The following is a 27,919-nucleotide window of genomic DNA, read 5'->3' on the forward strand; positions in this document are numbered from 1 at the left end:
GCTTCTCATGAGGTTCATGAATCCAGTCATGAGTTTAAGTTCATGACTGGCAGGATGCTGCTTAAAAAAAGCTTAATCGTGGAAATTTTATACAGGATTCCTCGTGATTTGAGACTTCCCACAAAGAACTAATGGAAACAAATACATCTCCACCTACTCAGTAAGCGATAACTGTAAGTGCTTTCCAATGAGAGGACTCAGCAAGTAGATGTCTGTAAGTGCTTCCTAACAGTGCAGCTCAGTTTCTGTTTGGCCAGTTCAGGTAGTATAGTAGTGCAAAAAGAAGCCAGTTCGGTGGTTTGCTTTGCGTATTAACTATTATTTATCTAAAGAATGTCAACTCATATTTCACACATGAGCACATTTTTATTTCTGGGCACACATTTCACAGTGGAAGGGCTAAAGGGCAATTTAACAGTACATGTTACAAGAGTGGAAATGTTCATCATTCACTTTCATTCACAAGAATGCATTAGTGCAGGCCCAGGGTCCAGGAAACTCAGCCTTGATTGACGTCAGTGCTAAGGCCTGTTGGTCAGAAGACCGTAGGCACAGGGGGAAAAAAATAGGAAAACAGACTTTAGTGTCCATTGTTCTCATTACTTATTCTTATTATCGGGTTGTGGTGACGTCCTTCTGAGACATCAGACACAGGGATATGTAATCCCTCCAGCGTGTCCAGAAACCTGTGAAGAGAGTCCTCCAGGATGTATCCCTATCTCATGCCTGAAACACTTCCATTGGTTCCCTTAAATGTGAAGGATCAACGGTTCTCACTCCGAGCTCCTTCCACATGTCTGAGCTCCTCACCCCATCGCCAACACAACTCTTTCTCTTATCATAAAAGGTCTTCATGGCTCGTAGCAACAGCCCATTTGTGGTGAATATGATATCTGAGCAAAATACAATATGAAATTTTGACACCGTTAGTTCCTGGAGAAAACGTAAGTATTACTTCTCTGAATGTCAATCTCTCAGTTTTAGTTCTTAAATAGTAACTTCTGTCACTTTAAGGATATAAAAATATTTTAAGGAACTTTAGCTGTGCTACCGGCATGGCACGTGGATGTCAGTGTTGCTGTGTTAGTCAGTCAGTCCACCACTTTTTTCAAGGCTGAAATATTTCACCATTGGATGGATTGCCATGAAAGTTTGTACAGACATTCATGGTCCTCAGAGGGTGAATGCTAATGACTTTTTCAGATCCTTTTTCATCTAGTGCCATCATAAGGTCAACATTTTCATTTGCCCAATGCTTTGGTTTGTGACCTGCAAAACTAATAACATTCCTATCAGCCTCAGCTGTACTTTGTTAGTGCTAATTAGCAAATGTTTGCATGCTAAACTAATATGGCAAACATGGTAAACATTAACTGCTAAATGTAAGCATGTTAGCATTGTCATTGGGAGCATGTTAGCATAGTGACATTAGCATTTAGCTCAAAGCACTGACTGCAGTACTTGCACTTCTGTGTCCAAGTACAACCGCACAGAGCTGCTTGTGTGTCTGCAAACTCTTAGTCTTGTTTTACTTTAAAATATTGAAGGCTAAGCCAAAATACATTTGTTAAGACATTTGTAAGGACTTAGATCAAACTGAAACGGGACATAAAAAATACTACTACAGGAGGAATGGGAGTTTTAATTCTAAAATATAAAAAGAATCACCACATTGTATATTTGTGTGAGAACTAGACGTAGAGCAAACAAAACAGAACATACAGAGGACACAAATTCAATGTGCTCAGTTTCGGTTCAGACTGAAATATCTCAACAACTGGTCGGGCATGCTCCGTAGAGGCAGGGGCTTGGAAACCTGCATAACTGGAATGTAGGTGGTACATGGCAGGTATGAGGTAAGATTAGTTGCCAGGTAGTGTGGCAGCTTGCAAGTTTGGGTAAAGATGTGATTGGTCTGCATTGTGTATGTCATGGTTTGTAGTGGAAACCGCCCGTTACCGTTGGCACATGGGGCATGCACTGTTTTATTTTCTGGAATTGTGGTTGAGTGGAACAAAATCATTACTGTGTCATTTTGAAATGTATGTGTCATGTCGTCTGACTTGGAAACTGTCAGAGAATATTTTCAAAAGCAGTGACACAGATGAGACATTGTGGGGTGAGTATATGCAGTCTGTTGATGGCTTTGGATGTGTAAGACTTTCCCCTCCGGAAAAACATTCTGAGGCAGAACTGGACACACACGGAAATCTTTATGTAAATATTTGTCGTAGAATGTCTGTAGTCATCCCACAAAAACAGACTGTACACCAGCATGGTCGGAGTTCCCGAATAGCAGTCAATCACGGGAATCACAACCCTCTTTAATCTTTTTCAATAGAGCAATAGTTCTCACAATCACCACCCGTACACACATTAGAAGAAGTCACATCAGCTTAGAGAACCTAATGTCTGGAGAAAGTACAATCCAAATCCCTCAGCTGGAATGAGCAGGTGAGGACATGCATGAGATCAGGGACTCTCCAAGGCTGAACTGCACACTCCCATGGTCTTTTTGGAGTTGATGGGTATTTCAGCCATGCTAATCTGAGATCAGTCTTTTCCAAAAACCAACACATCAATTTGTGGGCATTGTACACTGGAGCATATTCTCAGTGAGGCATGCTGCTGAGCATTCCTGCATATGAACGGCCCTGCTTACATGCTTACACGTTTTGACTATCCTACTATTGGAATTACGTTTCAAGTAAGTAAGTATGTCCAGTAAGTAAAAATTTTTATTTATTAGTAAAACCTCATTAAGAAAGCCAAATATTGATAAGGAAAATTACATTTTCATGTATGATTAAAAATTGGTTGCAATTCAAAGTTTAGAAAAGTAGACAACAAACAAAATGTTAAAGGTTTGACAAATATTATTTACAAAAAAGACTGTTGTGTTTTTTCCCCCACTACATTTGACTGTACAGAGAAAGAGATGAAAAAAAAGAGACCAGTAAAGTTACAGGATGCCTCAGATGCGATTAGATAAAATGAACGAAGATAAGAAAGTATGTTTCTCTGAAAGGCTGAACAGGAAATGTTTGTCCAAGATTCATATAATCTATCAGTATGGGTAATTCTGTTTAGGACTTAACTCTAACTCTTCTTCTAACTTAAGGCTTCTAACTTACAAAGCCTGTTGTTACCTAAACTGGCTGTTTCACACATGCTCTGCCCTCTAACAGACTTTTCTCTTGTATGTAACTGGAGATAAAGGTTTTTAGAGATCTGATGCACTTCACCTGAGCCCAAACATATAGTAACATACTCAGAGGCAAGTAACAAAATGTGGCTGAGATATGTCTGACACACAGCCTGACAGTGTTCATACAGGGTTGGGCTATGGTAGAAAAAAAGTAATTTGTACAACATATCCGACAACATCCCAAGGCAAAAGTGTTAATAGTTCTTTGTGATTTTTTGGAAGAGTTACATGGTATATACATAACTGTTTCTTGACGTACAATAGATTATATCCACTTCTGTCTCCAGCTAGGAGTGCTGGTTGCTGGAAGCTGTTGGTGAGTACAGGTTTTGGTATAGGTCTCTGTACAGGCAAAACAACCTGTAGTGGGAAAATACAACACATCCCTTTCACACCCTGAAGAGTTTATTTTAGGTCACAGGTATTCGCTGTGGTGCCCTTTGACCCTAGCAAGGGACCATAGCCTTTTCTGCATGTTCTCGGTGGTGTATTTTCAGCCCTCTATAATTACCATTTATTGTGGCCTTGATCCTTACAAGGTGATGACTGTCAAAGAGAGTGACGTATGTCTTACAAGTGTTCACATTATTTGCTGTATATGCTGTATAAAAGCAGACCACTCTGAGATGCAGTACGGTCAGCCGGGCAGGAGCGAATGAGTTGCTGTCGTGGGCGTCCGTCTGCAGACGTGAATAAAACCACAAGAACTACTCCCTTGTTGCCAGTCTTCTGTTTTTCCTGAAATTCCCACGACACAACCTCACTTTGACAACAACGCTCCAAGAAGCTGCACACAGTTGCCATGAAATACTGTAGTTACAGCACACAACTCCCCTCGTAAAGTCGCAAATACCTAGTCATTTTTACGAGATATAGCTCTCCCCATCTCACTCCCTGATAGAAAGCCAATAAGTGTATTTCTCTGTTTTAAATGAATATAATGAGCTGAAGCAAAACAGACCACAGGCAAAAAATAAATCTTCAAATCAGGCCAAACCTCAGTCTGCGGCTGGGGCATACAGACATGTTCATTGTTGTAGATGCAGAAATGGAAAGACTCAACCCCATGACAGATTCACATCCCGACATCGGCAAATAAATGACACAAAATAAAGTGGGCAACTTGGCAGGCTCCCAAACACAAGTTGACTCATAAGAGTGAATAATAGGTGGATTAGGCCATCAACAAGGTGAAATACGAAACTGGACAGTCCTGGATGTTATGGTTCAATAACCAGGCTGATAGAAAACCTCCTGTTCCAGAAACCAGGATTAATAAAAGCATGTGTCAGTTATTACAGCAGCAGTAAAACCCTAAAACTAATCTTTTCCTACTTAAATTACAGTATATTCCAGGAATCAGGACCACGATTTGATTAAAAACCCAGAATCAATAAGCAATATTGGCAGTAAATTAGAAAGAATACAATCTAAACAATACCCAACCCTAATGATCAAATATCTTTAATCATTTCATTCACAAGTACTTCAGTGAAAGAACACAAGGCCACACACGTATCAGGGATGATACACCTCCTCATAACATGATACAGTACATCAGAAAGGAAATATAAATACAGGTTGGTTTCTAGGAAAGGAAAAGAAGAGTTTAGCACTCTGTAGACCAATCCTAAGCAATCTTATCAATATACAACACATCATAGCCTTGACTTGTGTCATTATGTCTCAAACCTTCAGACAATTGTCAGATATTAAACACATACAGTAGTTCCATAACAAAAATTAGGTCAAATTGGTTATTGCAGAACTAATGTTGATGTAGTTAATGTTGGACTGAAACACTGATTGTATAATGTTTTCTGCCGGAGTATGAGGAGAAAAAGGCAGCTGAAAATGTGCTTCATCAGTGTTTCTCTGCACCACAGCTGTGTGGATATCTGTGCTCTTCATATTTTGTTCTGATCATTATCTAACTACTATCAAGCCTTAAGTCTGTTCTGAAGAGCAAGAAGGTAAGAGCCAGTAATGAGTTTGAAGTCTGTATTCTGTGGAACAACGCTGCATCATTTGTAAACGATTCCTGTTTTGTAGCAGGAAGAAATCCAGCAGATATCTGGATTCCTTCTCATTTCATTCTCTCACATTTCACAATGTGAAATTCACTGAGCAGGCTGCCAAAAAGCAAAGCAACCAGTCTTGTTTATTATCAGTAATCCTATGCAATGCCGTCTGTGTCAGTGTTCCAGGAAATAGCCCGGAGGTCCTGATATAACAAACAAAACATCCATGTTGGATCCCATCTGTAGATGTTTAGGATAAATTAAATGTTCCGCTTCAGACAATAGTCTGGAGTCTCCCTGCAGGCACTGAGGGCATGTGATACCTGAGATTCTTCCAGAAGTTTCTGTTTGAACGCAATTTGGTGAGTTTGTGGGTTCCAAGGGAGTGTTTCTTCCACATCAGAGCTCCTTGTTTCCTCTTAATATACCGCAGAGACTCTGGCAGGCAACTGTAATCCACCGGACCATCTGGTAGAATAGAATAAAATGTTCACCATGTATTCATATAAAAAAAAAAAAAGTTAAATTATTGATCTGATTGGTTATTGATCATCTTTATTTTATTAAACCTTCACAATGATTAATGAAACAAATGTAACATGCCTCCAACTTTACAGAGCTCTGGCACTTGCAGTTGTTACTGCATTGCTCAACTTTATGACTGTGTAGTGTTACAAGCCCCGAGGTTTATTCCCACACAAAACAAAATCATTAGAGGGATGGAAAATGGATAGGAAACTTTGCTATTCTTGAAGAAATAGTAAAACATTTCAGGAAAACCTCTTATTCGCTTTCCTGCTGAGACTACCTCTCTCATCTGTAGGGCAAATATAAAGTAGCCAGTTAGCTTAGTTTAGCATAAGAATGGAAACAGAGGGAGGCAGCTAGCTGGACTATGGGCCGTTACGTGGCCTGTGTAGCTAGACTTGTTCAAATAGAAGCGTGTCTGTTCCTCACATCTCAAGCAGAAATTTTCAGTTTTTGGATTTCTGCTTGCGATGCCTGCAAAGCACCACCCATGACTACTTTAGGCTAGTCTGCTAGGTTAAGGAACTTTTTAGAATCCAAGGGACTTTACTTCTCAATTGTGAATGTATGCAGATGTATTCAAGTGCACCCTCATGACATCAATCTGCAACTTCTAGTGAGCAGCCAGATGCGACTCTGTCAGAATTGTCCTCTAATCAGGCCCAGCAGAGTCTGTCCTCACCGATTTCCACCAGAATCACTCTGGGGTCGTTCTGGGTCAAAGCGTCATAAAGGCCGACTTTCTGCTCATAACACAGCTGGTTTTGGTTGTCACACAGGGGCGTTTCCTCTGTTTTTTCATCACTGGAAAATTTTGCCACAGGTGACAGGATGATGATCAGTCTGCGGCATTGGCACACTGTGGCAGCAATGGCATCATGCACCGCTGTGAAAAATTAAACACAGGAAATGAAAACAAATCATCACCGTGGAGTAAGCCACACATCTCAGCAAACTGAAAACAACATGGTTTTTATCTAGAGGCCAGACATTTTTAACCTTATCCGATGATTCTTTTGCCAAGTCTATTGCCTAAAATACAATCTATATTAAAACTACAGCTGGACATTTTCCACAGCACAATGTAAGCTTTTAGGCAAATGTCTTCTAGTGCTAGGCATCCAATCATTTTAATTTCACAAAAGTGTGAAAGGCAATGTGTGACAGTAAACCATGCATCACCTTTGTTTATTTTACACATTTAATTTTTTATACACCTGTGGAATATCCTGAGCGTCAGGGACAAGACAAGTCTGAATCTATTCATGTTTTTGAAATCAGGGACTCAGAGCTTCCCCTGCTGGTGAATTCAAAACCTCTCACATTTTGAAAACTTTTATATTTAAGAAATGACGTTGTTTACACAACCCTTTTCCCAATGTGCTTGTCTTATTCTTTGTATCCTCAATTACATTTTCTACTTTTCAGCAGTATATACTAAATATTAGATGTAAAAGTGTCCTTAAATGCATCACTAAGGAACTCAGTAACTGCAGTAACACATGACAAAATAAAACAGAAAAAAAACGGAGGTGAAGAATTATTCAATGTGACTGTGATCAAGTACATTGACATTATTATTTATCTCTTTGATGAAACCAATGGCTGGCATGACAGGAGGTGTGAGTGTAAAATGGTCACTAAGAAAGATTTGTTGTTATTTATGACTAAAGCGTGCTAAACCACCTGTATTCCAAAACTCACTTCTTCTCAATAACAACTTGATATGTGCACAACAAGGTTCATTTTGCCAATTATCGCTTCAGGTTCTATAATAGGAGATCATAGATTATGTAAAGTTTTTTGGGGGGGGTTTTACCACTAGTGGCAGTGTGGAGCACCACATGAGGACGCATACATACGAGGAAATGTATTCAACATGCTAATAAGACCACAAGGATACACACAATGTATTTTGGTGAGAAACACTAAATGCAAACATAACTGTGTTTGTTCAAAAGAAAACTCCATTAGGTACCTTTGTTACCCCTTTAAATGTGAACCGGGTGAGTGTCTGTTCCTGACCTTCTCCAGGGCAGTCGTCCCGTCCTCTGATGTACAGAGAGTAGCCGTGTTTTTTCTCCAGCTCCTCCGGCAGGAGCTGCATGGCTAAGCTCGCCGTCTCAGCGGAAGTCATGCTGTCGGGATGGAGGAAGCTCACATAGGCATCATAAAGCTTCCCATCTGGAGCTGTGGAGAAGACAGCATTGTCTCTGAGGGCATCACTGCATCTTTCAACTACTTCATTGCCTTCATAAATTCCTGTTGGTTTTATTCTCTATGGAGCTTGTGTTCATTCTATTATGCTGACATCTATGTTTGTTTTATCTTTTCTTTATATCAAGCAACAATCAGCCGAACTAGCAGTTTTGTTGTTGCTATGCAATAAAGCAAACAAGAGAGTTCCTGGCAGTATCCAGTCTGATGATTCCACACGAAAGCACACCTTCTACAAATAAAACACTTACCTTGTTGTTTGGAAAAATGTCTCAACAGTTTCCTGTGAGCCAACACCAGATCTACTTTGAAGAAGAGGAATGCAGCAGCCAGGGCCAGAATAGTCAGGGAGGCGGCGAGGCAGAGAGCCACACCGGTGTAGAGGGCACTGCGGTCGGCTGGAGAGAGGAGGAGGCAGTTTATTTATATATCACATTTCAGACTCAAAGGACAGTTGTAATGCTTTACATAAGATGTAAAAAACAAACTAAGCAACATTTAACCCTTAAAAAAAAGTCTTGGGACCTTAAAACACTCATTTCAGTTTCTTCAGTTATTCCCTCAGGTCTCCTGTATTCCTCAAATTGTTTATGGACCCAAGCTGCAAGAGTGTCTGTTTTTCATGGTATGCAGGTAGCAGGTGATAGCAGCTGATGTTGTGTTTTCCTGTTTGGCCTCATTTGTGTCACCGACACTATGAATTAATACAGACACACATTTTGATACATTTGTGTTTGGTAAGGGCCTATGTGTAACAAAGTACAATATGTAAATAAAACATAAGATGTAATATGCAATGTTGAAAGTTATTTTTTCAACATAGTATAATACTTTAATAGTATAACAATCAAAAAACGAATTTTCATAAAAATGGAATCAAGTACTTGCTAGACAAAAAATAATAAAGGTTATAGTGCAGTTTCAGTGAAGTCCATAAGATACATTATATGGCCCAAAGTATGCAGACATCACATAAGTGACTGTTACGGCTCAGTCCAAAATCACCGGCAGAAATCTGCTGCTGTAACAGCCTCCACTCTTCTGCTTTCAGGCTTTCAGGCACCAGATGTTGAACCTGCAGAGATTTGTTCCCATTCAGCAACAAGAGCATTAGTGAGGTCCACCACTGATGTTGGGAGATAAGGACTGACGTTCCAGTTCATCTCAAAGGTGTTGGATGGTGTTGAGGTCAGGGCTCTGTGCAGGTCAAGTTCTTCCACACCAAATGACGTCAAGCATTTCTTTATGAACCTGGCTTTGTGCACAGGGGGCAATGTCATGTTGAAACAGGAGAGAGCCTGCTCCAAATTGTTGCCACATTGTAGCTTTAGAATTTCTCTTGATTGGAGGCCTAGCCATGAAAAACAACATACTGCTGGAAGACAGATAGATGTGCCACTGCTGAAACATCTTAATTTTAACAACATTTTAATTTTGTGAAATTCCTTTGCAACGTCTTTTTCTGTTCTTGCCTTACTTTAAAACTGATTTGATTTGTGATGAGATTCATCTCACCGATTTTAGGAGATAGCATCTATAAGTAAACATTTACATTCTATTTGCAATATGTAAATGCTGATATCATTGCTTGCTGAAATTCGATCCAAAACAAAGTTTGTAAAGCTGTTTTGACCATTTCCATTTGACCAGTTCTGCTTTGGGTTGATATTGAAGTTGATGTTTCGTGCACATCACTGCAATGTTTAATAGAGTAGACTAAGAAGAGAAGCGAAGAAAATACCTTCTTGAAGCCACACCAAGCCGGCGTCCGCTCCAGCTGGGCTCATTACATGGCAACGAATGGGGACATTCAGGAACCGACGAGGCACTTCAGAGATGGACAGAGTGGACAGACCAAACACCCTTCCTCTGTTGTGAGTACTAAAAAGGAAAGGATCAGTCAGAGAGTCAATTAATCACTTTGTCAATCTAAGTCTCAGTGGATCAATCAGTTGGTCAGTTAATAAATCAGGCAGCCAAACCAGAAAGTCATAGACATTTTATAGCTTCATGCTTTTGTTCTGTTTTGTTTAAAAGCTGCATTAGCAATGTTATTATTATTTTCTTTTTACACTTTACAGTTTTTTGAATGATACTGCAATCTGTGCAAAATGATTTGGCCTCTATGGAGTGTTTTTACTCAAATATCAAGTGTTGACTGCCAGACTTATCTAATGGCTGACACATGCTGCTCACTGGCTTTCAGCCTAAAGCACTGCACTGTCATTTCGCACTTAGGTGACTTCAGAGTTTTAGTCCTTTTTCCAATAAGTGGCTTATCTTGTTTTGTTTACAGCCCCTTCCTTGTCCACGTATAGGCCGAAACAGCATCAGAGGATGCAGAAACTCACTATTTCCAGGACTCGTTGAGTTCCTCGTGATCCTCAGAGTAGGTCCCGTCAACAGTCCAGTACATGAGAGTTTCGTTGTCGTCACTGAAGCCTATGTAGGCTAAACATTTCAGCTCCGTTCTCGTACCTGGTCGCCAGTGGAAACAAATAACAAAGCAGCTGTCACTCCACACATCCTGGTGTTTTTGAAATTGTCACTGTCAGATGAAAAACTTCACTGTAAACTGAAAACCTCTTCATATCTCCCGAAAGGCTGACAAGCAAAGAAAAAGAAACATTTTCTTTGGTGAGTCCAGCTTTCACTGAAGAGGTAGTTTGGATGTTTGCTTTTGATTCATCATTTGATTTTACACTATTTCTCTCTCTCATAGTGACATTTGAATAGTGAATATAAATAATTATTATTGTAAAGAATTCATGGTGACAGGGGTTATAATTTGTGACAGAGTTACTTGCCCACTTCAACAACGACCACTTCCTGTTTAGGGAACACCACCTCGGGCTCTGCAAAAACTGTACCTGCCAACCCTAAAGACACAAAATCAGTGCAATATAAAAGCCAAACAAACTGATATCATCTCTGTATCACAGATAAATGGCATTATATAAATGATATAATATAAGATAATATAAATAATTTCCTTAATAACTAAAAAGAAACCATGTAATGATGTTAAATCAATTAAGCGAAAAATCATAATAAAAGAATAAATAATTATCCATCAGGGATTCAAGCTGATGACACAGTACATACCGTTGTCAATAGTCAGCTGGATGCTGCGTGCAGCGGTGTACTTCCTGCCGTCCAGGCTAATGTCTACCAGGCAGGTGTATTTCCCAGCATCCCCCTCTGAGGCCTCAGGCAGTCTCATGAAGCCAGTCTCACCCACAGAGATGTGCTCCCCTTGCTGCTCCACTGGGTGGCAGTCCTACACACAGAAACACACACACACACACACACACACACACACAGATTTTTTACAGCGCGGTGGCAAGGACAAAATGTATTTATAGAGCACTAAATTATGCCTAAAGTGCTATAGAACACAAGGCAACAAATTAAAAGCCAACAAAAATAAAAGCAAAAGACACTAAATTGGACCATTAAAAAGGGTAGGCACAAAAGCCATGAAATATTAGGCAACTCAAGTAAAAACAAATAAGAAATTGAATTCAGGATAAGGTCTCTAATAAAAGGAGCAGGTGCAGTTTTTTAAAATAGTTTTATAAATACTTGCAGCACTTGTAAACAGGACATTTGTTGGGTTTCAGCCACAGTTTAATTCGCTTTTGGTGTATGTGGGATTGACTTTGAATAACTACAGTGGCTGTGCTCATGGAACATGTCAGGCAGTGCCACAGTGAGGTTCAACGTGCTGAATGTATGTGTTTTTAATAGATAATGGAAGTAGCTATATCAGGCTTTGAATACACAGGCAATACACAGTATTATACACATGACCCAGATGTGTACTGTATCTACAACAACAGCAGTAACTATAGAAACCAACATCATCAGCAGATAGGGCAGATGTTTCGTACTACCTCCACTTAGATGTCAGCAAACTTTCATATATTCCTGATGCGTACAGGAGGGGGCAGTGTTGCATTCATCAAGCCAGAATGTACAGGACATGACTCAAATCTGTTTTCAACCAGCATTAAGGAGTACATTTTCACCCCTGAAAATTGGGATTTCTGCTCTTTCCATTCCCATGCTTTCACTTATTGTTTCTGTCCACTCTTCATTACATTCTTTTCCATCAGCTGGGTTTATATAGATTAAAGGTGCAAACTGGTATCACTGAACTGCACACTTTATTTGTAGTCAAAACAAACTGAACTGGGTGCAAAATAAATCAAGAAGACATACAGTAAGGCACATGAATGCAATGAAAACAGCATGTGAATGTCGTGGAGCTGTGATTACCTTCATCCATCGTATGTTCCTTGTGTTATTCAGACTGAAGATCTCTGTCTGTTTGCAATGAAGACCTCCATTGACTCCCTGGGGGATGGTAATGGCCTCAGGTGGATCAGGACACTCTCCATTAGACACTGACACCCTAAACTTCATCCTCGTCAATCCAGTCTCGTCCCTAGAGAGAAGGAGATAAACAGTGAGACATACTGTATGAGTGTTGATTATTTGATTTGAAAAAACTAAGATGATCTCTGCTGGGATCGACTTGAGAAATTTAGATTAATTTGTAAGTTTATTTTTTCCATTATTTAATTATTCATTCAATCTTAATTTTTAATCTTAATGTTAAAATAGACTCAGTTTCCAGTTTATTAAGTACACACAGCTCAAACTAATGCAGTCTAACAGTCATGCAATAAATCCTGATTAGAAAATTAGATTGGTGCTGTTGAACTGTATTGCATTATACAATCTGGTGAGGTATTTCAGGTTTTTAGTCTACCCTAATTGATATAAATGGGGTGGACAAAATATAAGAAACACGTCTTTGCACAGCAGGCAACTTTGAGCTCTTTATGTGGTCAAAATAAGTCAAACAGGAGTTTCTGTACCTTTTCTCACAGGTGTAGGATCCATGATGAGACATCTGCACAGGTAAAAACCACAGTAACCCGTCCCTGACCTCCACTCCTGTGGGCAGGCTCAGGTTGTGCCTCCCCCCTCTCCTCCAGGTCACGTTGGTGTGAGCATCAGCAATGTGGCACCTCAGCAGAAAGAGGTGGCCAACACTCACATGGTAGGTCTCTGTCTCCCCGGTGTGGTCTGGTTGTGACAGTGCAAAGGGAGACCAGTCATTTGTCATGGGGTAAAAACTTGCACATTAAGCCACCAGTATACATGCATGACACGCTGCTGCAACAGAGCAGCTGACACGGAACGTCTGGAGTAAATAGAGAAGAGCATGGACACAAGGCTTCAGATTATAAAGTGTTCTCTGGCACAAAAGGCATGTGATTGTAATCACAGCACCACAATGTGGCCACTTACGTTCTGTCTCATAACTTTTGAACCAGAACATTTCCAGACATTTACTAATATCAGAATAAGGGCTCAAGGGAGTTCCCCCACTGTGATGTTCATATTCATGGTCTATTGATGGCCTAAGCACAAGACAGAGTTCAGTCAGATGGCAGGCTAACTAAACTACGGACGTAACATGACGACTAAAATAACTGAGAATTTGGCAAAAAGGACAAATGTTAATTATTCAGTTAAATTTTATTTATACAGCACAAAATCATAGCAGAAGTTATCTGAGGGCACTTTTCTTAGAGCAGGTCTAGACCGTACTCTTTATAATACCAGATTCATTATAGATCCATGTCATCATAAACATTCAAACCAGCAGTGTTATTTGCACTTGTGCTTGTAGTGAGCCATAACTATTCCACAAGCAGCCTCCAGTCTCACCCTGAACACCTTCACCACGTGACGTACCATTGATCGGCAGGCTCGTTTATACGCATCAATATTCATGAGGTGCTTTTTTTTTCTTTTTTGCCGCACGCCATTTTTTGGCTTCTGTGCGCGGGCACACGTTCAGGATGGATGCGCACTGTTTTATACGTGAGGCCCCAGATATTGATGCTAGCTCGCTGCAAGCTTAAGTAATTGTTGCATCCTTGTGAATGCAAGTTGTCCAAAGAATACCAAGATGATGAAGTCTGGCGGTGGATGCTTCTGCACAGAGGAAGGCAAAGAACAAGCACAAGGTATGTTTGTTTGTTTGTTTGTTTGTTCGTTTGTTTGCAGCAGTTTGTGTGGGGCTGATCTCGCGTTTTGTGTAGAATGTGTACTTTATTGTTGATCAAAGTACACATTCTTTGTTCAAAGTCAGCTACATTTAACTTGCAAATGTGTGCAGTATCTTTTTTTAGTTTTTTATTTTGTGTCATGTTTGTCTGTCATCCAGCTGTCATTGTAATGCTTTGTTTGTCGACTACACAAAGTTTTGGATTAGAAAAAGACTTGTGGGTGAGGCAGTGCCGGGTTTGATAGAGGTGGCAGACTGACGGATTTGGATAGGAAATCACAACATTTTTGTTTTTTGATTTATCAGTGAATTGAGTGATTGAGTGGTGTGCTTAAAACAAGTTGCTGTGTGTCTTTCGGTGTTTCCCTGCAGCCGATTACAGTAAATCCTGTTTTGACACACACACACACACACACACACACACACACACACACACACACACACACACACACACACAGGTGCTTATAAATGAAGCTTCGCCTCTGTGCAATGCTGCCCTCCCCAGTGTGTCAGCCTACAGGCCCCTGTGGTCGTAATCTGTGGTTGATGACAGTCTGGCAGTTCGTCACTGATCTATAGTTGTGTGAAACCGGACTTTTCACGAGTTGACATTGTTGCAAAATTCCTATTTCTTGCAGTAAAATGTTTAAGCACTTACAGTTAATTAATCTTTCAAGGTTGGACTTCAAATAATGAAGGTGTGCAAATAGTTTGGATCTCGCTAATGTTGCTTTTTTTGCCTATAAAATCTACTATCATTAAATTATATTGTATAGTAACATGTTCTGTTGTAGCAGAGTTTACAGTATTTTTCTCATATTGTGCCATAATATTATAGGGGCTGTTTGATTTGTCTAGTATGGCATATTTTCCTGGATTGCCAGCTCCTTCAAGTATTGAGGAGGAGCTTCGTTTGCACTTACTGTGGCAGATGTAAATCCATTGTTGGCATAGTCAATGTTATCAGTGGAACACCTTCCACAGCTGTGACGTGTGACACTAACCAGAAATTACGTTGTCGCTGTTGAGTGTTATCAGCTGATTGTGCCAGTTTATTGTCGTCAAACAAGAGGCCGAAGAGTGTATATTGAAAAGAAAAGTTGAAGGCAATAAGAGAATGATGATTCTGAATTTAATATTGACTGCCAGGTTCTTCGGTATAGCCTGCTTACTTAGAGAAATGTTGTCTGAAGTATCTCCTCTCCATTTCTGCATGTTTTATCCCCTTAACCACAGATGGTATATACTGTACACTACCGGTGACTATTTCAGAAAGCACACGTTTGATGATACACTATTCTATTCTATACTATACTATTCTTCAGGCAGCCAAAATCATCTTGCAGAGACTTGAATCTTGCTTGAGATACAGAATCATATGTCGTGTTTCTTAACTGGGTCTGATTTTATTTTTTTTTTACAGCACGGCTTGTCAATTCTTTTGCTGACTCTTGTCCATGTGATGGATTTCAGAGAGTTTTTGATTGCTTCAACGAGAGTTTGTAAAATGTTCCCTGCTTCCGGCTGTAGTACCACGTAGTATGTGGAAAAAAATTGCACTTCAAAAATGTCTCTCTCCATTCTCACTGAAAGACAACTTAACCAAGCTGCAGTAAGCTACTAGAGTTGTTTTGAAAAGAAAAGCTTTTGATTCTTTTACTGATTTTTTTTTTTTTTCAGCTTCAGCCTCCCATGTAAAACTGTTTTTTATTGTTTATCTTCACTCTGACTGAACAATTTCCTTTGTAAAGCAGTGTTGACGTCTTTCAAGTAAGGGACTTTCTGGAGACTCGGCCATAAATGTTTGCCGCCTTTGACCTAGTTAATTAACAGAGGAGGCAGATTGAAAGAACCCACTGACCTTACAAACCTTTGCACCTTAACATTTGATGAAAAATGATTTTAGGTCATGAGAATGATGTAGTGCATGAGGCCTGCTTTTCACTGCTCACCAAGCCAGATGTCTAACCTTTACACTGAGGTTGGGCGTAAGAGCATCTTGTAATAGAGGTGTAAAGGCTTTGTGCCAAGACGAGGGTCAGCTCCCTTGTTTGCTGTGTTTTTAACCCAAATGTATAACAGGTATCGCATCGTTTTGTCTGTCTCAACTGGGCCAAAACTGCTGAATGTAATAGAGGAGAATGGAGAAGAAATGTTGTAACCTTGACGACTACTGGGGCCTCGTTTGTCAACCATACGTGTGCTCATTTACATGCTATGAATCACTTTTCAGCTGAAGACATGCTTGACGTTGTACTGATGTCATTTAAAACTAGTAACAGTCCCGTAAACTACGGCGGGCGAGCATACAGTGTTAACTATTCATGTCACGGTTTACGGGACTGTTGTGACTCCAGGTGGCTCCGGCTGTCTGATTGTGAGGGACAGACTGAAAAAGACGCATTATCTGGTGACGAGAGGTGAAGCAATGGGAGACGATTTTTACGGTGTTCAGTTTGTTCGACCTGCTGGGTAGCTAACGCGAGCTACTGTAGCAGAGATTCTTGTGTCTTTAATAACATATTGATTATTACTGAGGTAACTATGACAATTAATCGTGATATTGATTTTACATGTTTCATCACTGACTGGTGTTGGATTGCAACACAGCCTCGACCCTATTTGCCCTATACCTGCATTAAAAGCTCCATCCGCTATCAATCTGTTCCTCTGACCTCGTCTGCCTGTTCGCAACCTGATCAGACATATGCCGAAGACTGTCCACTGACCACACAGCTGTCCTGCTGTCCCCCTTCACCCTACAATGCATCCTATTGTGCTAATAGTGCATTCCAAGGTCGTCTCGTCAGAAATAAAACGTCCCACCTTCAAATAGTGGGATCTCCGAAGTGTCGTATTGTAGTTTTCATTTAGAGAAGAAGCAAAAAGGGACGAAGACCATCTAGAGCTTTGAATTTGTTTTTTCACTTATTTTTGTTGTTCATGGGTACTTTATGCTTATGTGATATCTTTTATTTCATGATACTTTAGGGTTAAGAAATATTTAAAAGATTTCTTCAAAAAACTACATTGGTACATACATTTGTGAACGCTTTAATTGTCACAATCATGTCACAAACAATTAATCTTATTAGCTATTATGGAAAAAGTATGCTAAAAACAGGCAATCTTCGCTGGATGAAGGGGACTCCTAACAAGTAATGCTCAAGCAGGTTTCTCAATTGCCTGTTTAACAGGTTATAAACAGGAAAAGCAGTGTTGCAACACAAACCCTGCGCTGTAACGTTCAGTTCATGGCATCAATATGTCCGTCTTATGTACTTTATATCTCCAAAACCTACTTTTCAGGAGCTAAAATGGATCATGGTTTTCAGCTCCATCTGTAACAGGGTTTCAAAAGTTGTTTCCCCCCCCAAGCCATAGAAGGCCATGCTAATTCTTTGAGCATTTTCCCTTTCAATATTCTCCCAGTCAAACCTAAGAGTCAGCTAATAATTCATATCAACAATTGGACAACATCTTTTAAATTTCCTGTAAAGCAGCCAGAGTCTGGTTTGAGACATTTTTCCTAACAGCAGAAGCTGTCTTAGCCTGTAAACGGCTCAGAAGAACTGGGAAGATCAGTACTCACTGTGTGCCACCGTGAATGCCAGAGACGGCAGTGTAGCCAGCAAGAATCCCCAGCATGCTGCTGCCATTGTCCTTGTCTGTGGCTAAGAGACCGGTCACATTTCATTAAATTCCCGTGTGATTTCTCAGACATGGCTCATGATCTCAGCCACACTGACTCTCTGCTATAAGAAAGGTTTCTTGACACATTTCCTGACGAGTGAACTGACTGAATAGCTTCCAATAAAGGGAAGTGAGACACGCAGTTTGCACAGGAAGGTAGGGTTGAAACACTCCCTGTAAAGTCCCAGGAAGTTCCACTGATTGGTGTTTTTCTTTGGAAAAGCTCTCCAGCTCTCTCTTTCAATCTATCTTGACGTATATTTATCTCTGTCTCTCTGTCCATATAAATGAACTGATTTAACTGATTTTTATCTTTCATTGTAGCACTTTTGCTCAAAATGTGCAGTATGGTATTATTACAATACTGTGGTTGGGGCTCTGAGTTTTACTCGTATATTTATGTTGTATCTTGGAGGAAAATGACAATTGAGCACAATGCTTTTTAATAAAATAAATCACTGTCATGTTACATGATTGGATTGACACCAATATCCTTATGCAGATGTGCATACACAGTGAGGGGATTTTATGGCAATTAAATGCTAGAAAAGATACCACTTATTTAGTTGTCAATAGATATATAGATGTATTAATACTTTACAGGTTTTTAATTAGAAAGTCTTTTGTTGGTTCATCCCCAGAATATTCACTGGACTGACTAATATAACATATAAGCTTATTTGTAGCCTAGTTAGCCAACTTAATTTTGCAAAAGTGCATTTTATAAATACATATTCAAATATACAACACAAAACACACAAAAGGACCTATTGGAATATTACATGACATAAGAGACGCACTGTAGGAAAAATACCATAAAAACAATCAAGTCAATATGAAATTAATTTCACTGACTATGAGACCATGTATAGAAAAAGGATATTACACATATACTACAGAATAGTCATGAACCTTGATGTAAACTCACCCTGCACTGCCGCATACAGTACACAGTACAATTCCTTAAAGGGCTACTATCATAAAGAACAGAGCCGACTGTTATTATAATAATTTGAACTTACCAGGAGTGTTGAGACTTAAAGACAACTGCTTGTTACTTGCACTTAGCTTCTGAAGATCTGCTGTGGTTTCCCTCCTTCTGTCATTACAGCATTTTATACTGTTCCACTACCACCTGCATGACATTTCCACTCTACAGAAAAAAAAAAGTACCGCTTGCTTTGCAATATAGGTGCGCCGCTATGATTCATCCCGACTCAATAGGGCTTTGGTTCAAATGTAGGCCACCAGACCTCATTTGCTCCAGATATGAAACAGATAGCCGTATATTATTCAAAAAGACTTTTTAAGAGTGTGTCGATTTTCCACAAATACCTATTTTAAAAGAAATTCCAAAACAAATCACAACATTTCATTTTGTTGGGCCTTTAACTTCTCATTTAAGATGCGAGTCTTCCTGAAAATCTTTACTGAAGACTTCACACTGTGTGAGTTGATAGTAATAAAACTTCTAAAAAAAATAACGCCATCATGGATTTAGTCTCCCCATCTAATCCAACTTCTCTCTTTCCAAATATGAAGTTACATTTAACTTGTAAGGATCATTCAAGTTTAAACCATCGTCAAAGACGCTCCAACATCAATGATTTCAGAAACAGCTGCCAAACGGTAACCTTTTTAACGCATGAAATGACTTGATTCAGACTATCCTTTTCACATCCACGTTTACATGTTGTTTGCTTTGTGGGTTTGATTTTCATAATATGTTTTATGAAACACTGTTTATGAAGAAGGACAAACAATTTCAAAGTGGAAGAAGCCTTCCACATACAGTTTCCTTTGCAAATTTCCAATCTATTGACGGAATAATCAAGCTTTCATTCAAACACCCTCATTGGGAAATTAATCATGTTTCAAAGCTGTATTGTTACCCAGAGTTTCCTTACCATTGAATATACAGTATGTGGTGGACAATTTGTACCCCATGGCAGTCTACAGTGAATGCTATTTCAGAAGCTTTTATATACTCCTAAGAACAAAATCATAAGGGACAAAAATACTTGAAAAATGTGAGCACACAGTTTGGTGTTTGTTTCCACATTTTAACCTAGCACTTTGTGCCGGAAGTGTTGCATTTTTATAATTGACATTGAATAAAAATAAATACATTTTAATAAACATACATAAACAACATGAACATTTGGTTTGATCAGTCTTTCTTTGTCCACATCAGTTTTCAGTCTCAAGCTCCAGGGAATACCAGCAGTTCATATAGTGATGCAGGCAACCTCAGGATGGACCAGTCACTGTGATGATCTGCACATCAGGTCGAGTCTTGGATCAGTTACTCTGCCTTCAGCACATGCTGTACATACTGTGGCGCTCAGAAATTTGGCGCTAATGGAAAGCTGTACCTGTCGAGGGGGCATTTGTAGTAAGAGTATGTTATGGTGCACCTGTGCTGTATCCTCGACTTGGAGTGTGGTCCTCACAGCTTCTGGGACAGCACAGTATGTCTGAAATGGCATTCACTACCATACACATTTGCATTGGAAACCAGCTGCTCTCTGGTCCAACAGTTATATATCATAACTCCGTCATAAGTTCAGCAGGGCAGTTTTCTCAGGATACACCGCCCTCTTGCCCCTCACCGGCATATGATACCTCATCTCCTTCCAAAACCTGGAGGAAGGGGAGAGGGATGGCGACAACGGCGTGTCCTGTCCACCTTTCTCCTCGGCCTCTCTCCTCCTCATACATGTCCTCCAACTTTGACTCGTCCTCATGTTCTTCCACCAACACACGGCGCCCTGCTTCTTCCTCAGGTGACGCACTGACGCTGGGAAGAGAGCCAGCTGAGCCGGGGTGATCTCTTCCAACTCAACCAGAACCACCTGCAAAGCAGCGCTCGAATTAGAATCAGGGTGCCCTTTTGAGCGCGTGACCATGGACCATGAAGAAGAGTAAACTACATCAATCAAATCATCACTGAATTGTAATTGCTTTTGAGCAATTGGGTTTATCACAGCTGTCTGAAGATGATAACACAGCTGTCTGAAGATGATAAGACAGCTGTCTGAAGATGATAACACAGCTGTCTGAAGATGATAACACAGCTGTCTGAAGATGAAACCATAAAGTAAATGTTCCAAGAAACTGGCCATTGACTGTAGTGCAAACGCAGAGCGCACCTTCCTGCAGGAAAGCAGACAGTGCCAGTACACGCACAAATTTCACGTTGTGTATTCGACAGGTTCTCCCCGTTCTGATGATATGTTTTCGATACGACTTGTAGTTTTTGAGCTGAGAAAGTATTTTCAATGATGAGTGCAACAAATACTATCACCCCCAGTGCTTATTATGGTATTCTGGCAGGGTAGTTATTTTAACGGTTCATAAAGCAAACATCACCAGATGATGTTTGACATCTTTTGACCAATTTCATTTCTACTCATTATTTCAAGTTTCATGGCATGTAGATCTCGGTTATCTGAAATAAGCGCCGGCATCGATGTCAAGGCACACTCAAAATTTCTTGAGACATTTTCCAGTTGTTAATATTGACTAGTGGAGCTTTAATGTGAACTTGAACTATATACTGCCTATGCATAGAATATGCATAATGAGTTTGTTTTCTCACCTTGAGTGATCCCTCCAGCAGCGCTCTGTGCATTGCTGCCACACACTCCAACTGCTGCCTTGTGTCTGGATAGACTTCTTCGCTACCATCAGAACTCATGCTGCTACTGCTGTCTCTGGTCTTAGAGATGTTGTTGTTGTTGCTACTAGTGCTGCTTGTGTGTCTTTTGCTGGTGAAAGTGGAGGCAGTGTAGAGCAGAAGGAGGCGGCGACTGGCTTGCATGTTCTCCTCCACTGAGTCCACTATGGCTGCAGGGAGGAAACAGAGGACAGTGGAGTTTCTTTAGAAAAACACAAGCTAAGTGATGAGCCCCAACGTGGCCACACATAAAGGGTACATTACTGCACTAACTCTAATACTATCACTTAGACCAGTGGTTCCTGACCCGTGGGTCTGGGCCCCCCAAGGTGTTGCAAGATAGATCTGAGGTTTTAAGATAATTAATAGGATAATTAAGCAGAAAAATATATTTGTCACACAAAACAAATACATCACACAATATGAATTATTCAAATATTACCCCTAAAAAAAAAAATAAGTCAGAGTAGGGAGAATCACTTTGTTTGACTGGGTCTGATATGTAGTATATTCTATTTTTAGAATATATTAAACAAAACAAAAACAAAACTTGTCATAGCCTGTAGACACTGCTTTGTTTTGAGGGGTCACAAGCCAAAAAGCTGAGGAACCACTGATTAAGGCTAGTTTTCTGATGAAAATATAAGCAAGGAGCCAGCCATTGTTTACCAGATTAGTGTGTAACTCATAAATTAATAAACATTATACAATAAAAATTATTTCGCAACTTAGAAAGCAGCCTGTACTGTATTTGTAAGTCAAAATATGGCACCGGCATTCAGCCAAAACCAACATTCCCTTCAATCACCACTGCTATGAAAAACAAGCGCTGTTGTAAAGAACCAGACATTTACTGGGTTGAGACCGAGAATATAATATTAGTAGTGACAACCTAGGAAAAGGTCCTCTGCATCAATGTTTAACTGTGAAGCTTGAAAGGCTTTTTCAAATCCCATGTTTTCTTAGCAGAGTTTCAGTAAAACACAGAGTGTTTGAACGGTGGAGAACAGACACTTGTCATCCCCCTGTCTGAGGCAAGTAATACAACAATGCTGTGTCCACCATGTAGATTACTTACCTGTCCCGGGCAGGCAGTCCCGGCCTGCTATGAAGAGTTTGTAGCCGCAAGCTTTTTCCAACACTTGAGGCAGTGTGTGAAGGGCAAACGTCTCCACTTCCTTGCTGAATCCGACAGCACAGGGCTGTGGGTATGCCACATAGGCATCATACAGCTTCCCATCCAAATCTGACACAGGAGAAAAAGAGGAGGTGGTCATTTTGCTCAGGTAGGGAAAATGACATTCAACCTCAGTGCATCAAATAAGAGAAGTATTGTGATGCATGTACGATTAGGGCTGGATGATATGGCAAAAGATATGATCCTGATAAATATTGTTATTTATCATGATATATAACTTTATAATGCTGTTGATGAGTAGTGACTCAAACTGCCAAAATACAACGGGCCACTCTGCAAGGCTTGTTGTTGTTGTTGTTGTTGTTGTTGTTGTTTTTGTCTTCGTCTCTGCAGCTCAGTGCTCTTTGCTGTGCTGTTTGTGCACCTCTTTCCCCACAATTCAATTTTCTGCCCCCAGTTTTCTTTGTTGATTCAGCCGCGGAGGCTTTTACTTGTCACGCTGTGTACAATTTAAGAAAGTCAAATTTTGAAAATCCGTCATGCCAATGGGCTTCCAGCTAAATGTTTACACAAAATCCTGAATGTTAAAAGGTTCTGTTGCATAATCAGCAGATGACATTTCATTCGAAATACTGCAGGCAGCCCTGTGGTTAGTTTGTTTCCTTTGTTAGCTCTCCCTGTTGATACATGCGGTCAGGTATAAGGCAGAGCTTAAGGTTCTGTGAGTTGTCATGTATTTGTGTTTTAAGGTCAACGCATCACTGTGGGTTTTTCCGTCTTGCAGCATTGTGAGTGTAGTGTAAGAGTGTTTTTTTCTTAGCTGACATATCGTTACATTGCATACTGTATGTGATAAAGAGCACATTACTGATCACACACCTGCTGTGAAACATTACCTTTATTCGTGTAAAGGACTGGAAACGCTCTCCTGAACCACAGCACAATGTCCACCTTAAAACGGTAGTAGATGATGACACTGCTGATGAAGAGAACAGTCACACCACCAAGCATGAATCCAATGGGAAGTATGATGTTGGGATCTGTAGGGATGAACATCACATATAGCAGACATGCAATGAAGTGCTGCGTCTCCACCATGGATGTGTTAAGAAAAGTGTGTTAGAAGATCGCACCTCATTCACTCGAATTCCAAGTGTCAAAAAAGTTGTTCAGGCTTTTGTGTTTTTTGCATTAGCAGTCTGACTCTCCAAACACATTGGCATGAAAATAAGGTACTGACATGGCTTTTAAAACTGTTGAAATTGTATTTTATGGCTGCAGTTGTGATATAACAAGGTGGAATTTCAGAGTCACCAAGAGTTTGCCGCTACTGTCAGTATCTTTATTGAGTGAGGAGGAAAAGTGTCAACCTACAACTTTCCATCAGGAAAGACCATCATCACTAGAGCTGTCGATTAATTGATTAGTCGGCAGAATTATTTGATAACTGTTTAATAACCATTTGGACTTGGATGAAGCAAACAATGTGAGGTGTCAACTTGGTCTGGAGTCTTCGTTTGGCAGGTTAACTCTTTACCTGCTGGTAGCAGAGTAAAATATCCCTCAGGAATGCCCCTGTCGCTGTGCGCTTGACAAGTGTAGTTGATGTGGAAATCCTCCTCCCTCAGCTCAGAAAACATCAGCAGTCGCTCCAACCACACACCTTTAACAGGAACACCCTGGCTCAACGAACTGCTGAGGACGGACAGATGAGAGAAAAGACAAGTAATGCAACAAAATGTGACGCTGCTGTGCTGCTTAATACTTCATATACAAATATTCTATCTAATACCTCTTTTAGAATTAGAATTATTATCAACTCTGCAGCTCTAAAGAGCTTTTTTAGCCCCTTGAAGCTCATTGTTTAAAAAGGCATGCTTGCTCCCCAGGGAAATTCTCCACATGGAGTTGTATTGAAGAAATGAAAACCCAGACTACATTTAAATATCAAGGCAAAGATACTACTTACTTCATTTAAGAAAGAAATGGTGATGACAATGTTTGTGCTGAAACGTAACATATAGCGATTTGTGCAGTGTCGGGGGCTTGTAATTCTGTATATATCCCTAGAAACCTGTGATTTATGTCTTTGATTTTTTCCCTTCATCTTTCTCACTTGTCGCACCCCAAAAGCAGCAGATAAAACAAAACAATGGAAAGGAAAGGTAAGGGTGCTGACCGTTGTTCTGATGTGTAGACACGGTCTGAGGGGTTGGTATTTAGAATTAAACCACCTCGGACCAACCAAAAGATATGAACAGAGGGCCTCCCAACACACGGCACGAAGACGAGGCACCGCTTGCTGAATTTGGACCCTAAACACATGCACAAACAAATTACATTTAACAGAACTATTTCTCTTCATTTATAAACCTCAATTTAAATTTTCCAAATAGTGTTTGTCAAACAGACTAATACACTGATGTATGCCTGTAAGGGGCCTCAGAGCCTGGCAGGCGTTCAGACCAAAAATAGCACTGTGTGTGAAACTGTTACAGGTGCCCATTGACTTTCCAGAAAGAGACTGGATTTTACAACCCTTTTTTTTAATTTATTTTTTTACATTCATTCTATTTCTACCTGCGTTTACTCACACTGCCGTAGCAACAAAGTGGTGTGACTAAAATGAATGAGGAGGCTGTGTTTTTCGACACAATGCAAATGTTGGTCTGAACGAAGCCTGAGACGGTTTCAACAACAGACATTTAAACTGACTGCGATTGTTGCTCGCCAAAATATCCGCCAGCTTGTTTTCTCAATTCAATTTTAAAATTGAATAAAAGTGAACGTGCTTTTACTTTTACTTGCTTGTGTGTGCCCCCTCCCCTTATGCTACGTAGCCAAGATGGCAAACATTGAAGGTGAGAAGTGTCCAGCGTTGCACACTCATTATGATTAGTAATTGTCAGTGTGACCGCACTCGAAATAGCAAGTGTAAGTACGGAGGAACGCAATTTGAGGCAAAGCGAAGGACTCACCCATCTGCGCCTTGAGTATTTCACTGGCTGGTTCATGCACTTGTGGAACCCAACTGTAGTTTGCTGAAAAGACAGACAACATGAAATACAGTAACAGAGGCTGAGGTTGTCTAATCAGAGATACAAAAGATATGTATTTGTAAACCAAAGAGTTAGTAGCTTAGTTTAGGGTCATCGTGGGAATCATTTCCACCTCTTTTCAGCCTGCTGTGACTCTGCTGTTCACTAGTGGTTTATTGTAATGCTGGTGATTTAGAGAAGTGTCTTCCACTGTAGGAATCACTGTCTTATGTTATGGACAAACTTATTATCTCCGTTCTTACTTGTGACCCATGTGTCAATGGTCTCTGACACGGATCCCGTGATGCCACCGAGAGTGAAGGTCAAGGTACAGGTGTAGGGGCTGTTGTTTTGAGGTTCCACCCCGTCAATCTTCAGGTAGGTCGTGTCCCAGTAGGAGTACCTGCCTGTCCCATCCACTATGGGGTCACAACCCTAGGTGAGGAAAGGAACCACAAAAGTCAGGCTTCAGTCCAATTCAGACTGACTGCTCAACAATTTTAGGGAATGACATGACACTGTCCCTACCTTCAACAACAACTCTCACAATACGTTATAGTAATAATCCACTGATTCATATGAATAAATGTCCATTTTATTCCTTTGTAATTGACAGAAGACCTAGGTATTTAGCATGAGGAGTGATGGCCACCATGCTGATTTTTCAAAGTAAAATATTAACTTTTAAATTTTCACCAATGTGAAACACTGAATATAGTGAAGCATTTTGCTTAATTCAAAACTGTCTTCTCTGAACCAGTGTATAGTATACTGAATTGCATATTAGCGCAAACCTCATTTAAACTAACAGAGGATTGTTATGTCTGTATAGATCTGGCCGAGCAAAACTACAACATCTGGAGTAACCTCGATAGGTTAATTAATATTGTTGTCAGTGATCAACAAGACTTTCCCACGACTCACTCTGTACCACTTGATGGAGGAAGTGACGTTGTAGCTGTCCAGTTTATCGATATAGTCCTTCAGAGGGCAGGACAGGCTGTCAGTGACTCCATTTGTAAGTGTTTGACCACTTTTCTTTGGCCTTCCACACTCTCCAGCAGCTGGCAGATCCACTACCAGCTTGGTGGCCTGCCTGTAGCACCGAGAGGGAGTTCTGTTGAAAATGAAAGAGAAAATATACCTCTTATTGTTACAATGAACAGAGATTCGTTGTTGTGAAAATATACAACAGCATACTCTACTATTTCTGTTTTCTGCTGATGCTACAGTACCTCAGTATGCTCACATAGTCTCCGTCGTCGTCCAGCGTTATGTTGAGGAACCACAGAGTCTCTCCGTGCACCAGGATTCGACCGGTCTGGTTGCTAATTTCTCGGCCCGTCTTTGGGTCGTACCAGGTGATGTTGTAAGGGACAGCTGTGAAGTTGAAGACGTCTGGAGACACCAGGGTGCTATTCAGCATAGCTATATCCCCAGGAACAGAGAAAACCCTCTCAAACTGGAGTTTGTAGTCGGTACAGTTCTCTGCAACACACACATCAGTGGGGAATGGATTCATCATTTCTTCAGCCATTTAACACTGATAGAGCTCTGAGAAAGCTTGTCAATGTCACATTTGGGCTTTTTCCAGCAAGAAATAATTGTTTTGCAGGAAAGGCTCTGCAATTTTTATATAGGACATTTCTTTGCAAGAAAACTAAATGCGCTCTACCTAACTTTACTAAGTGACTGAAGAGGAAATTTAAAGAAAAGAGGTTTAGGGTCTTTAGTCAGTCATACTATTTATATTTGCCCTCACGTATATTAATTTCATGGAGTAAAAACAATGTCATCAGAATACGGTACATTTTAGTCTAATGTATAGTATGGCATATACATTTTAGTAGTGATGCCATAGTTGATTCTGCAAGCCTGACAGATTTTTTATTTAATCGAACTGAACCAAAGCAGCCTGGCTTTGTTTGAAGGCTTTGCCTTTGTTTTTTGCAAGAATGACCTGAAATCAGTGAGACTTCTGAAGACCTCACATTAATCAGAAACGGAGGACTGAAGGTACTGCATATCCACTAGTGACCACAAGATGGTGATAAAATACTACTGTACAGACTAGAAGCAGATGTTAGCGTTGGACTTGGCAAAAACACAGGAAATGTAATACTTGTAAAGCATGTCTGTCTTTGAGCTCTAGTGTTTTTTTATGTAGTTATTTGAGAAAACAGTGTGACAGAGCTCACCCTGGACAAATCCTGTACAGATCCCACATAGCCCGAGGAAAAACAGAAGGCTTCCCAGTGCTGAACGCCGGCCCATGGCTGAAAAACAAACAGCAGTTAGAAATGAACATA

The 27,919-nt window shown here is 40.3% G+C and overlaps 2 protein-coding genes across 2 annotated transcripts; both read right to left on the bottom strand.

The window, feature by feature from the left end:
- Nucleotides 1–4,656: 4,656 nt before the first annotated feature.
- Nucleotides 4,657–17,765, bottom strand: il1rl2 (interleukin 1 receptor-like 2). Its single transcript, XM_070914717.1, has 11 exons — nucleotides 17,655–17,765; nucleotides 12,861–13,071; nucleotides 12,256–12,424; nucleotides 11,080–11,254; nucleotides 10,782–10,853; nucleotides 10,326–10,452; nucleotides 9,716–9,855; nucleotides 8,226–8,372; nucleotides 7,783–7,947; nucleotides 6,440–6,643; nucleotides 4,657–5,697 (listed from the first exon to the last, which is right to left on the bottom strand). Exons 1-11 carry the CDS (start codon nucleotides 17,719–17,721, stop codon nucleotides 5,504–5,506), a joined length of 1,671 nt encoding a protein of 556 aa, XP_070770818.1. The 5' UTR covers nucleotides 17,722–17,765; the 3' UTR covers nucleotides 4,657–5,503.
- A 1,787-nt stretch (nucleotides 17,766–19,552) lies between these two features.
- On the bottom strand, nucleotides 19,553–27,887 carry LOC139292334 (interleukin-1 receptor type 1-like). Its single transcript, XM_070914650.1, has 11 exons — nucleotides 27,809–27,887; nucleotides 26,846–27,098; nucleotides 26,535–26,727; nucleotides 25,874–26,045; nucleotides 25,551–25,613; nucleotides 24,752–24,887; nucleotides 24,110–24,264; nucleotides 23,469–23,612; nucleotides 22,513–22,680; nucleotides 21,357–21,604; nucleotides 19,553–20,610 (listed from the first exon to the last, which is right to left on the bottom strand). The coding sequence occupies exons 1-11, from the start codon at nucleotides 27,882–27,884 to the stop codon at nucleotides 20,314–20,316; spliced, it is 1,905 nt and encodes a 634-aa protein (XP_070770751.1). The 5' UTR covers nucleotides 27,885–27,887; the 3' UTR covers nucleotides 19,553–20,313.
- Between the last annotated feature and the right edge of the window lie 32 nt (nucleotides 27,888–27,919).

Source organism: Enoplosus armatus, chromosome 11 (genome assembly GCF_043641665.1).
Source record: "Enoplosus armatus isolate fEnoArm2 chromosome 11, fEnoArm2.hap1, whole genome shotgun sequence".
Taxonomy (NCBI): Eukaryota; Metazoa; Chordata; class Actinopteri; order Centrarchiformes; family Enoplosidae; genus Enoplosus; species Enoplosus armatus.